General features: G+C 43.8%; 1 protein-coding gene across 1 annotated transcript in view; it reads right to left on the bottom strand.

Moving 5' to 3' along the window:
* Positions 1-13,756, bottom strand: part of LOC148475109 (1-phosphatidylinositol 4,5-bisphosphate phosphodiesterase beta-2-like) — a 322,551-nt gene that overhangs the window by 36,282 nt on the left and 272,513 nt on the right. Inside the window, exons 25-26 of the mRNA XM_088457722.1 lie at positions 12,224-12,268; positions 1,243-1,444 (exon numbers count right to left, since the gene is read on the bottom strand). Coding sequence (XP_088313848.1) covers positions 1,243-1,444; positions 12,224-12,268 — 247 coding nt within the window. The remainder of the gene's footprint in view (positions 1-1,242; positions 1,445-12,223; positions 12,269-13,756) is intronic.

The following is a 13,756-nucleotide window of genomic DNA, read 5'->3' as shown; positions in this document are numbered from 1 at the left end:
CATCGGCCGGCCCACTATCTCGACCCGGCCCCACCCACTGCACAGGAGCAGCAGCAGCAAGGCAGCGCCTCTAGCCCCGCAATCCCGCCCCCGCTTCCATGCTGAACTCGGAGCAGGTGAGAGCCGGGAGCAGAGCACAGCATGGTGACCACACGAAGTCCGGGTAACACACTCCCGGTCCCACAGTAGCGGACTCAGAGTAGGTGAGAGCCGGGAGCAGAGCACAGAACGGGTAACACACCCCTGGGCACAGAACAGCAGTGGCACCACGCCATTCTCCATGCTGAGAAGATTGTTGAACAGACCTATGGGTACACCTGTCTGCACAGCACTCCTCTTTCTGCTTCAGTCACACAGTACAAACTCTCTCTCACTAATTCCCCTTTACTGTCTGACTGCTTTCTCCCCTTGCTCCGTCCCTACCCCCCAGCACTGCATGGCCCTAGCCCCCTCCTTGCCCACTCCATTCCCCCAGTACTGCATGCCCCTAACCTTGCCCTCCAGTACAGAGCCAGCTGCTTTTTATCATTGCTCCCTCCCTACCCCTAGCACTGCCTGCCACTAGCCCCCTCCTTGCCCCCTAGCATTGTCATAACTGCTGTGTGCACCTACTCCTCCCTACCCATGGCACTGCATGCTCTTACTCCCCTCTACCCACAGCTCTACCCCAAATTCTCCCAGCTCTACCTCAACTGCTACCTGCCCCTAGCACTATCCAAACTGCTGCCTACCCTCACCCCCCATAAAATGTGATGGGACCCAGAAACTGTGGAGTAGGACCCCAATTTTGTAAATGGAGGGGTCCCCGGGACCCTCCATTTTTTTCGCTTAGCGCGATCACTGTAGTTTATTGTAAAATGTGTTTTGACGGCTGTAATTCTGCGGATAGCAAAACCGCCACCAAACTGTCGGGGTTTAGAACCCGCCTCTTAGTAGATTCTGCCCTAAGAATGTGTTAGAGGTGTACAAAAAAGGAGTGGGCTTTATCAAGAGGTGGTTTGGTGCCCATTTATTATAAAAACTGTGATGTGAACTGTATTAAACCTGTGATATCCAACAGCTAACTTGATATTCACACGTGCATGTATAAGAGTCCCTTTCTGAGCTAGGCTGGAGGAAATCTGAGCCTGGAGCTGGGGCAATACTACATACACCTATGGATAAGGGGCTGCATGAGTGACTGTTTCTTCCTTTAAGTGAAGCTGTCTCTTTACAGAAGAAGGAAGATCTATGCACACGTACTTCTTTTTCTGACCCTTGCAATTTTTTTTCTTGTTGGTCTGTGTGTAAAGGTCACTGAAGGTGCTGGAGTATTTCTGCAAAATCTCTTCCCTGCGCTTCTGTCCCTTCCGCTCCAGTTCTTTTACTTCCTTCTCCTGCTTCTTCTGAAGCTTCAGAAAACTTTTCTGCTTCTGTAACTCGTCCTGGTTTGTGGTTTCTGGTTCTAGAAGACAGGGACAGTTACACTTTCATTTTTTAATAGATTTAAATTTTAATTAGGGTCTACTATTTCCCAATTTCAGTCTTCACATCCACCACATAGGAGAAGGTAAAACTAAATCATAAGATTATAAAAATCATTATATGCTGCTGTCTTAGGGGTACATTTATTAAAGTGAGAGTTTTTAGAAGTGGAGATGTTGCCCATAGCAACATAGCCCATATTCTAGCTATTATCTTCTAGAAGGTGCTAGTTAACTGTTAAGTAGAATCTGATTGGTTGCTATGGGTAACATTGCCACTTCTAAAAACTCTCACTTTAGTAAATTTACCCCTTAGTCTAACAATGTCCTGAGAAATTGGCAGGAATTCGTTTGTTAGGGGTCTATTCATTATCACTTAATTACTACAAAAGCAGGTGAAAATGACTGGGCCATTCATCAAAAAGGTAAAGTAGGAGATATAACAGATATCGTTTGCTTACCTTTCACTGCCGATGTGGCCCGCTGTCCCCATACACTAGCAAGACGACGGAAATTCATCAAGCTCTGAAAATACAATATTTTCTCTCCTCCCCTGTACAGCTCCTTCCGCCGGACGTCAGGGCTTTGTGCGCCTGTGTGAACTCTAGGTCACGCAGGCGCACTAGCACTGCTGAGTTGACTTGGCACTGCTAAGTTTCACTGCTCTGAAAGGACAGCTGATTTTCGGATAAGCTGTCTCCGCGCCAGAGCAATGATGAATTGCTCCGGTGCTTGCCGCGAGTTAGTATGTTAATTATCGTGCCCCGATAATTATAATGAATAGACCCCTTAATCTAATATGAAAAGGTAAAACATTCAGAAATATATGTTATTGTTTCGATGCTGGCTGTTAGCTATTGTTCTCAATATCATGAGATAGCTCAGTGTATATGGGAAGGTACAGCTGCCTTCTCTGTCTTAGCCCATCCCTGACTGACGTTTAGTCCAAGCTCTATAGCAGGGGTCTTCAAACTTGGCCCTCCAGATGCTGTGGAACTACACATCCCAGCATGCACTGCACATAGTTTTAGCATGCTGTTATATCAAAAAGCTGGCAGTGCATGCTGGGATGTGTAGTTCCACAGCAGCTGGAGGGCCAAGTTTGAAGACCCCTGCTCTATAGCATCCATTCATTTGAATAGTCATAGAGATTATTGGTTGCAGTTTAACAAAATATAGGATTGATTTAATAAATGACTAAAATACATGTACTGTATCTTATAGCATCCAATCAAATAATACCATTCCTTAGTCTGACTACTGTTGCAAGATCAAGCTAAGGGATGTCGTCTCCTGGGGTAGACGGTAACACTTTACATGCAGCAGCAGCAGCCAAGTAGTAGCACACCAGTCCAGGGTAGGGAGGGACATCGGAAGCCAATGGTTAGCAACCATCGAGGTTTCCGATTCGATGGAAGTACTTTTTCCATCGAATACTGGAAATTTGATGGTTGCCAACCATCGGATGCAGCTTTCTGATGCCCATCCGATTGCTGGCTGTGGGAGGGGGAGCACACACTGCACATACTACACTATTTGTGTATTTGTAACTTGCACCTTGTATATCTGCAGAGCGGAATAGGAGAGGTAAGGGGCGGGTTAATACAGACCAAGTAGAGTGAAGGTGTAAATGTTGCAGGTGCTCTACCCCAAGGTCAGTGCTCATGGTGATGGTCATGAATGCATTGTTACCTTATGTGATGTAGGAAATTAATTATATAAGTAAAATAAAATATACTTGAACAGTAGGATTAAAATAATATGAGGACTAGAGATATTGCCTGAATTAAAATACCATTAATGATTGAATGTGGTTTACACCATAGTGAATAGTATATATATTTCGTAGCAAGGAGTTCATGTGTGTTTGTATGTATATATGTGTCATATAGGGAATTACTGTACATCAAATCTAGCACTGTTGTTAGGACGGTTTGAACAAGTTTTCCTGTTTATGTCATAAATAATGGAATGGGCATTGGTATGCACCGGTGTGTAATCATAAAACAAGTTCATCCATTGTCCAGGCTTAATATCAAGAGGTCACATCTATTGATGCTATCACCTTAGGCAAAACAGCTCTGTTCACACATCAAATAATCAAAGGTAAATCTTTTGATGAATATACAAATACCACATTTTATGACACCATGGTTGTTTGAGCAGAAATATCCAACCTGGGCCATGATTTACAACCCCTTGGAGTTTCACTGGCTAACCTGTAATTATCTGCCACATTGGACAGAATGGGACATGGCAAAATTGCATGTAAAGATTTTGGGATAAAAGACAGTACTGGAAGTACAGCTTAGTTAGTTGGGGGAGAGGACAGAGAAGGACAGAGGAGATGAAAAGTCAGTGAGGTATGGTGAGTATAGGAGGTCTGTCTGGAGAGAGGTCAGCACAATGTAACACAGAGTCCAGAAGAACATAAAGTTTGTGCAGGAGGAAGTACGGTAACTAATAATACTTGCAAGTATATAATCTATGTTGTTATTAATTGTCTAAGTTTGTTAATTGTTTATTAAGTTTTATGTCTTAGGAAGCATAAATATACTAGTATATATGTCACTACTGTGTATATCTCATTCTGTGTAATTTGAATTGCCTATAAATAAATATCAGAAATCAGAGCTTGAACTTCACGTCTGAACTCACTGGAATCATAAATAATAATTCATACGTATGCATGTATTTGCAAATATATATATACAACGTATGTTAATTGAACTTTATCTATATTTATGATATCTTTATAAATATAGTAAAGAAATATTTTTGGAGTGTCATCTTCAATGATTGACACTAATGGTATAAATATATAAAATATAGAAACGATTCCTCTTCAATAATTTTATTGAAGAGGAATCGTTTCTATATTTTATATATTTATACCATTAGTGTCAATCATTGAAGATGACACTCCAAAAATATTTCTTTACTATATTTATAAAGATATCATAAATATAGATAAAGTTCAATTAACATACGTTGTATATATATATTTGCAAATACATGCATACGTATGAATTATTATTTATGATTCCAGTGAGTTCAGACGTGAAGTTCAAGCTCTGATTTCTGATATTTATTTATAGGCAATTCAAATTACACAGAATGAGATATACACAGTAGTGACATATATACTAGTATATTTATGCTTCCTAAGACATAAAACTTAATAAACAATTAACAAACTTAGACAATTAATAACAACATAGATTATATACTTGCAAGTATTATTAGTTACCGTACTTCCTCCTGCACAAACTTTATGTTCTTCTGGACTCTGTGTTACATTGTGCTGACCTCTCTCCAGACAGACCTCCTATACTCACCATACCTCACTGACTTTTCATCTCCTCTGTCCTTCTCTGTCCTCTCCCCCAACTAACTAAGCTGTACTTCCAGTACTGTCTTTTATCCCAAAATCTTTACATGCAATTTTGCCATGTCCCATTCTGTCCAATGTGGCAGATAATTACAGGTTAGCCAGTGAAACTCCAAGGGGTTGTAAATCATGGCCCAGGTTGGATATTTCTGCTCAAACAACCATGGTGTCATAAAATGTGGTATTTGTATATTCATCAAAAGATTTACCTTTGATTATTTGATGTGTGAACAGAGCTGTTTTGCCTAAGGTGATAGCATCAATAGATGTGACCTCTTGATATTAAGCCTGGACAATGGATGAACTTGTTTTATGATTACACACCGGTGCATACCAATGCCCATTCCATTATTTATGACATAAACAGGAAAACTTGTTCAAACCGTCCTAACAACAGTGCTAGATTTGATGTACAGTAATTCCCTATATGACACATATATACATACAAACACACATGAACTCCTTGCTACGAAATATATATACTATTCACTATGGTGTAAACCACATTCAATCATTAATGGTATTTTAATTCAGGCAATATCTCTAGTCCTCATATTATTTTAATCCTACTGTTCAAGTATATTTTATTTTACTTATATAATTAATTCCTACATCACATAAGGTAACAGCATGGACCTTTGGTATCCAGATGGTAGATAGACAATAACTAGATAGACAATCAATAAATAGACACCAGAAGGTATGTAGTAAATAGGTCGAAAAGGACAGGTCGACATGGTCAAATGGTCGACAGGACAAAAGGTCTACAGGTAATGGTTGACACTATCAAAAGGTTGACAGTGTCAAAATGTCAACAGGGTCAAATGTCGACATACAAAAGGTCAACACAGAAAATGTTAACACATGGTGTTCATGACTTTTAGGGTCGGCACTTGGCTGAGGGTTAAGGTTAGGCTGTGGAAGAGGATGGTTAGGGTTAGGCACTAGGGTGAGGGTTAGGCAACAGGGCGAGAATTAGGGATAGGCACTAAGGGGAGGTCTAGGATTAAAATAAAAAAAGTAATACAAGAAAAAAACTGTTAAATAATAACTTCAGAAGCTTGAATATTTAAGAAGAAAAGTTTGGCTGCGCTAAAACAACACTGGTATAGGATATAATAAATTTATTAAGTAATATAAAGGCCGTATTGTATATAGATATGTAATGGCATCAATAAAAACATATAAAGTGCGTATGGTATATGACAGTACAATTATTGATTGAAGTATTTGATAAATGTGTCATATAGATTTCAGAAAAACAGAATGAAGACAGAATAAAGAAACAAACTAAAAAACAAGATAAAAATTCCATATGAGGAAAAATTCAGTTCTTTCCGGCTGTATATTGTAACAGCCTTAAATTTGGAGATTATGGCCCTGATTCAGACCCGCTCGCAGGGTCTGATGGGCGTGTATTTTTTTTTTTCCTCTGGCCGCTCGCTAAGCTGTGGGAGACCTCCCACAGCTTGTGCAAGCAAGCCAGGAGGCCGCCACGATTATCATGACCATCAGCCTGGCGACGAGACCCTGTGGTAGGGTCTCAGCTACCGCAAGGCCGAGTGGACTTCCTGCTCTAAAAGAGCAGGAAGTCCACTACTGACATCAGTAATGATGTCAGTAGGACCTCCCACAAATGCCAGGCGTTCCTAAGGGAACACCTGCGTTTGTGCAGCCACCCCCCCTCCCCGCCTACAAAATGGGGCAAGCTATCATCACCATCGACAGCCGCCCCGTCTTGTAGCGGGCCCCCGCAGCGACTGAAGTTCAGTCGCTTGGCGGGGCTCACGCATGCGCACGCTGGACGCGGTGCATGCGCAGGGGGGAAACATCGAGCTGTTTGTGATCACTGTGCGCTCACGAGCGGCTCTGAATCAGGCCCTATGTCCGTTGAAATAGCGGTGTTTAATAACACTAGATCAGCGTCAGCTCAGCGGCTAGAAAAGTACTCCTTAGCTTGTCAGCATAGAATATACAGTATAATTTAAAAAAAATATGGAATGAGCTCACCCACTTAAGTTCTCAAGGCTGCAGCGTCTGTACACTGATCCCTTGTCAGGCTGCATTCCGTGCTGACCTACGGATCAATCACGGACAAAGAGACCTGGTGTTCCTGTTGAATGTGCTGTGTGACTCCTCCTCAGTTGAGCGTTCTGGACTGCTTAGTGAAGGTGCATGTCGCCACACTGAAACTCAGGGTTTAGTCTTACAGCAGGAGCTCCTGTTGGAGGGCACCGAATTTGGATGTCGGCAAAGTGGTTTAACTGGTTCTATTGGTGCTCCGGCTGTCCCACTGTCTGTTGGTTAGTGCAGTGGGAATCGCTGCTTTTTCTCTGGCAAGGGAACCTGGATTTGTGTAGCTTTGTTGCTGTAGTGAGATGCCACAGTTCTTTAGGAGTTAACTCAACACGTTTCTGTGCGTTTAACACCTTCGTCAGGAGGCGCCTGACGAAGGTGTTAAACACACTCCGAAGTCCTAAGCTTTTATTTTTATGTTGTTTTTTTGGAAGTACTAAGCGTCTGAATTGAGACGCATGTACTGCGACTCCATCTACCTCCGCCGGGCCGCAACACCAGTAACTGGGCTGGTGATTTCGGCTGGTCGCGGCTGAGCTTGCTAGCAGCAATGCTGCGACCCGGACTGCAACCGGATGCACAGAGTTGTCCGGTACGGCAAATCCTCACTCATGGGGAATCGCGTGTGGCAGTCCTTGCTTCTGGTGTCAGAAACGCACCAGAAGACGCTGCAGTCAGGGCCCAGGATTGTCCGCATCCTCACTACCCCACCAGGCCCATATCGTCTGAAGCCGGGGATCGGTAGACACTTCTGCTGCCACGAGGCCAGCATACCGCAGTTTAGGGGAGGTAGGCGCTCCCCCGGCAGCTCCTCCCCCGACTCAGACGGAGTCCCTATGAAGGGTTTTGCATGTCTGGGTCGCTCCTCCTACCTCCACGTGTGCATGAGACGCTCACGGTCCACGCTCAGTGTGCCCTGTAGCTATCGGTCTCAGGAGGGTTTGGGTCAGTCTCCCTGTATACCTCTCCCTTGGTTAAGGCATATAGTGTTCTATATCCTACCATTTCTTTGTGTTTGTGTAGTTGATTTAGGGGCCCATTTATTAATGATCGCATTTTGTAATGCGATCAGGGCATCCAGTACCGCCCATGATCGCATTGCAAAATGCGATCATACCGGCTGAATGTATGTACCGGCACATGCAGGTAGATGGGCTCCCTGCGATTTGGTCGGAGTGCATGCGGGACTGCTGCGCATGCACAGTCCCGCAGACTGCACATGAGCGGCGCCCATTGCCGGCGGAGGGATCTGGGAGATCCCTCAGCTGGCTGAAATGCGGTAAGTCCCCATAGACTACAGCGGCTAACGCTATCTTCAGATAGCGTTAGTTGCTGGGGCCAATATCGGGAATGCGGAATGATACATTTGGCAGCATCGCATCCCCCATAGAAACCTATGGGGGAGGCGGCTGCGGGCGGCAATGGAGGGATCGCAGCAGGTATCGGAGATACCTGCTGCGGTCCCTCTTTCATACATCCGGGGGATACTTAATATTTGAGGTAAACCCCCGAAAACAGGTGTTTTCGGGGAATTTACCTCAAATTAACTGATAAATGGGCCCCTTAGAGTTGATTGTAATTATATTACATATGCATTGTATGTGACCATTTGCTAGCAGCTGTATTGACACTGTCTTTTATTTCTGTTTCTTTTCGGTCCTTCCGTTCTCAGGGACGAGCAAGGGAACAGCCTTCCTCTAAGACGTCTAGTTTTCGCAGAATATCAAGGCGACAACTAAGAGGCCTGGCCCGGCAAGACACCCAGCTTCTACACCGGATGACAAACCCTCCACCTGATGGGGCGGGCCTCCTTCTGGGTGATCCCAGGGTGGGAGGCCGACTTCTTCAGTTGTGGATTGTTGACTTCAAACAACAACAGATGCCTGGGTCCGAGAAGTGGTCTCTCAGGGTATGCCCTCACTTTCAGGAGGCATCCTCACCAGAAGTTTTTTGCACAGATCCTCCAGCAGATGCGGTTAAAGCTTTGGCCCTTGAGGAAGACATTCACTCCCTGCTGCAGGCGGGGGTAATAATCCCAGTTCCTTTGTCGCAACAAGGAAGGGGTTATTTATTCCAATCTGTTTCTGGTTCAGAAACCGAGTGGGGCTTATCGCCCTATACTAACTTTAAAAACCCTTAACAGGTTTTTTCTTGTACCCAAGTTTCGTATGGAAACTTTCCGATCAATTATTTTAGCAATGGAGCCGGGGAATTACATGGTTTCCCTGGACATTCAGGATGCATATTTGCATGTTCCTATTATACCATCCCGCCAGCTATTTTTACGGTTTGCTGTCCTTCAGCAACATTACCAATTTCAGGCTCTACCCTTTGGCCTATCTACGGCTCCCAGGGTATTTACCAAAATAATGGCAGTCATGACGGCCTATCTCAGGCGTCAGGAAGTCAGAATTCTGCCATATGTGGACGACCTTCTGATATTGGCACAGACTCCGGTTGTTTTACAAAACCATCTTCAACTGACTGTAGCCTGCTTACAAAGGCATGGCTGGATCATCAATTGGAAGAAATCATCACTTTCTCCAACACAGCAGATGGTACATCTGGGAGCTCTTCTGGATTCTCTGGCACAAAGTGTGTTTCTGCCAGAGGACAAATTTTGTGGCCCTATTGTTGTGAATAAGCAAGCTGCTATGCAAGCGAAGTGTATCCATTCTGTTAGCGATGCAGGTCCTCGGATCAATGGTATCCACCTTCGACACGTGGGGTATGGGCTATGGGCTAAGAAAGGATCATCTGAACAAGGACACCCATCCTGGATTCCAAATTGGGTGCTTCTCACCACAGACGCCAGTCTTCGTGGACGGAGGGCAGTGACAGATCATCACACCTTTCAGGGAAAATGGACAAATCAGGAAAGTCATCTGCCAATAAACATTCTGGAACTGCGAGCAGTATACAAAGCACTTGTCAGGGCACAGGACCTGCTCCAGGGCAAGCTGGTCCAGATCCAGTCTGACAATGCAACAACAGTGGCCTACCTCAATCATCAGGGAGGCACAAGACGTTACGCAGCCTTGAAAGAAGTGACATCACGTCACAACCACAAGGTCCCCAGGTACGGGCCCTTGTCCAGAGACCCATCAGCAGCCTTTGTGGATGCATTGGCAGTAAGAAGGGATTTCAAGCTGGCGCATCTCTTTCCTTCGATTTCCCTACTCCCAAGAATTCTCAGGAAATTCAAGCAGGAAAGCGGAACAGTAATACTGGTGGCTCTGGCTTGGCCCAGACGTCACTGGTTCACCGACATACAGAATCTATCCATAGATAGTCTGTATCCTCTTCCTCTATGGCAGGATCTGCTAACGCAGGGTCCCTGTCGACATCCGGACTTACCTCGTCTGGCTTTGACGGCGTGGCTCTTGAATCTTCCATCTTAAGAGCAAAAGGTTTTTACGGTTCTGCAGTTCAGATGATGCTTAGGGCACGAAAGCCTGCCTCTGCCCTCATCTATTACAGGGTTTGGCATTCTTTTGGTCAGTGGTGTGCCCACAGAAAGTATGATCCTAAGGTGTTCAGGATTTCCAGGATACTGGCTTTACTCCAGGTGCGTTTAGACCATGGTCTCCGCCTGGCCACTTTGAAAGTGTAGGTTTCTGCACTGTCAGTCTGGTTCCAGAAGAAGATTGCCTCATTACCAGATATTAGAATTTTTTTTCAGAGAGTTCTGCGAGTTCAGCCTCCTTTTGTTCCTCCGGTAGCACCATGGGATTTGTCGTTGGTTCTTAAGGGGCTACAAGCTTCCCCATTTGAACCCCTGGACTCTGTAGATTTGAAATGGTTGACAACGAAGACACTTTTTCTCCTCGTTATCTCTTCTGCACGCAGAGTCTCTGATTTGGCAGCGGTATCTTGTCACTCTCCATTTTTGATTTTTCACCAGGATAAAGCTATTCTTCGTACAAAGGAGGGTTCCCTTCCTAAGGTAGTGTCCCTTTTTCATGGGAATGAAGAAATTGTTGTTCCAGCCTTTTAGGCTGCAGATCTTTCTGTAGGTGAAGCCTCACTGGATGTAGTTCGTGCTCTCCGTATCTATGTGGTGCATACAAACTCTGTTAGAAAATCAGATGCTCTTTTTGTATTATATGGTTTTCACAAACGAGGATGGCCAGTTAATAAGCAGACTCTGGCGAGATGGCTACACATGATTATCTCTCAGGTGTACACACAGGCTGATCTCCCTGTCCCAAGCACGCTGAACAATTGTGCAAGGGCAGCTACGTGGTCTTCTGTCCACACTTTTCTTAGGTTCTATGCCTTTGATACTTTTGCCTCTCAGGATGCTTCCTTTGGGTGACGAGTTCTCCTTTCTGCTAGGGGAACTGCTTTGGGACATCCCCATGGTATCCCTATGGATCCCTATGGCCCCCGAAGATGAAAATAAGAGTTATGGTAGACTTGCCTAGAATAACTCCTTTTCTTCGAGATCCATCGGGTCCACAGGGCACCCACCCTAATGCACCTGGCTGCATGGGTAATTTTTTTCTTTCGGTCACAGATTCCCTCATCTTCTGTAAGAGTGTACGATTGCTCTTCCTTCTCCTTTTTCCTTCTCCTGCCTTGAGGCTTGTTACCTAAACTGAAGTCCTATGGCTAGGGGCAGGGTATATATGGAGGAGGACCTGAGGCATTCCGGGAGCTGAAGCTTTAACTGTTTGGTGCCTTGTCTCTCCAACCATAATATCCCCATGGTATCCCTGTGGACCTTATGGACCTCGAAGAAAAGGAATTATCTATGTAAGTCTACCATAACTAAGTCCATGTATACCATTTACATGTCAAACTTTTGACTTTGTTAACCTTTTGTCCCTGTCTACTATTATCTTTCTACCTTCTGGTGTCTATCTATTGATTGTTTATATAGTTATTATCTATCAATCCACACCCAGACATTTCCAGTTAAAAATATATATATATTTTACATAAATACATTGTGTAAAGTGATATGTCTGCCAGAGCATGCCAGCACTTACGTTTTTGGTGTAAATATGGCCAGCCCTAAATGAGCCCCAATATGAGGAACACATATTTTGCAAGATTTAGGCTAAGCAAAAATATAAATATCACCTGCATCATGCTGGAAGACACTGCAAAACATATATGAATGCAAGCATTTACACAGCTTGTAAGAATCATCTCAGGACTGTTCTTGCGATCTTTGTAATTATATCAGTTTATGCACATTTATCAGACACCTGCAACTCTTATGAAGAGCAACTGGTTTATATTTTATTACAAGTCACAGAATTTTGTATATTTTCCTATACTTTACCTGCACTTTCTTTCACAGGGTCCGTTTTTCCACTGGTCACAGCACCTGAAATATGTATATAGCATACATTATTCATAACATTATTTAATTGTACTAAATGATCATGGCTTTACATTGTCTCTGTCTAATTAAGCTACATTCGTAATTATTAATAGACATTATTCTGGACAGACAACTAGTGACAAACCACAGGTTGCCTGTACCTGGATACACAGGTACTTCAGTATTAATCCCCAGCACCAATCTATTCCCTCTGTACATCTCTATAATATCTACATCAAATGAACTTAACATATACAGTATTGGAACTGCATATCAAGGCTTTTATTTCCCATCCCTTGGGGTAAGCCCTACCTTTTCATGCTGGTTGTATACAATATCCACACGTGTTAGAAGCTGCATTTAATTACAGTCATAATTTGATGTACATTTGTGACAATAGCTACATTGTGTCTGTATGCACAATATTATTGATATGTAAACGGTTTGTTGCAATATACATTTATCTCAGAAACATCTTTACATTGCATTATACAGGTTAAGGCTGCACCTTATGTATATAATATCTATAATGAGTGCACCCCACATCCTGCACCCACAGTATACCCTCACGTTGCTGCCGGCATGCGGGTCCCTCTGTAGCCAACTCTATCTTTCCAATGATATCTTCGGAAAGATGGTGCCGCGCATTGAAAGCAAACACTCTGGGACTGTGTCAGAGCCATTGCTATCTTCTGCACATGTGCCGTGTCCCTGAATGTCACTGGCGAGATGGCACCGGCCACAGAAGATAACGGGGGCCTGCTGCACGGAGGACGGGGCGCTGCACCCGGCCCACAGGCATTAATATGCTCCTGCCTCTGTAGGTGCATTAAATGGTTTGTATAGGTTGTAATGTACAATATACAGTATATCATATATTTTTCCTTCCTCATTATTGCAAACTCAATTAATAATCACATCTCAGCAGGCTTGTAGTGATTGTAACATTATTGGGCCAATAAGAAAGAGCTCAGAGGTTTACAATGAGCTTACTTTAATAAATATTAATGTCTGAAGATAAAAAGAACTTCTATACACCCCCTGACTTCTCTCCCGAATCTGTTGCATAAGATTCAGCATTACTCAGTTTTCTTTCATTTCTTTCATACTGGACTATTTTCTTACCTGCAAAACTTAATACAATTATTGGAGCTTAATTTCCCTGTTAATTAGTGTGACTCTCACCTCCCTTCAACAATTAGTGATGCGATTTATTTGGTCTGATAAAAAGCCACAGATCCCATATTCTCCTAAGGTTGTCCGTGGCATGTGGCCTGGGCATCCCTAACTTTTGTACTATGCTGTTAAACTAACACAATGCGTGCGCTGGCATTTCCCGGGTACCAGGGTGTGGGCAAATACAGATGTGTGGCTTCAGTCACACCATAAAGCCCCTTTCAGCATACCAGGTCCTGGACGTCTCGGCCGCACCTGGCATCTTTCTCACACAAGATGTGCGTCTTATTCACAGTAATAAAACAACTGGGAAGG

Source organism: Taudactylus pleione, unplaced genomic scaffold, assembly GCF_031769625.1.
Source record: "Taudactylus pleione unplaced genomic scaffold, aTauple2 ptg000778l, whole genome shotgun sequence".
NCBI lineage: Eukaryota > Metazoa > Chordata > Amphibia > Anura > Myobatrachidae > Taudactylus > Taudactylus pleione.
Note: the sequence above shows the minus strand (reverse complement) of the source record. Positions and strands in the feature narration are given on the sequence as shown.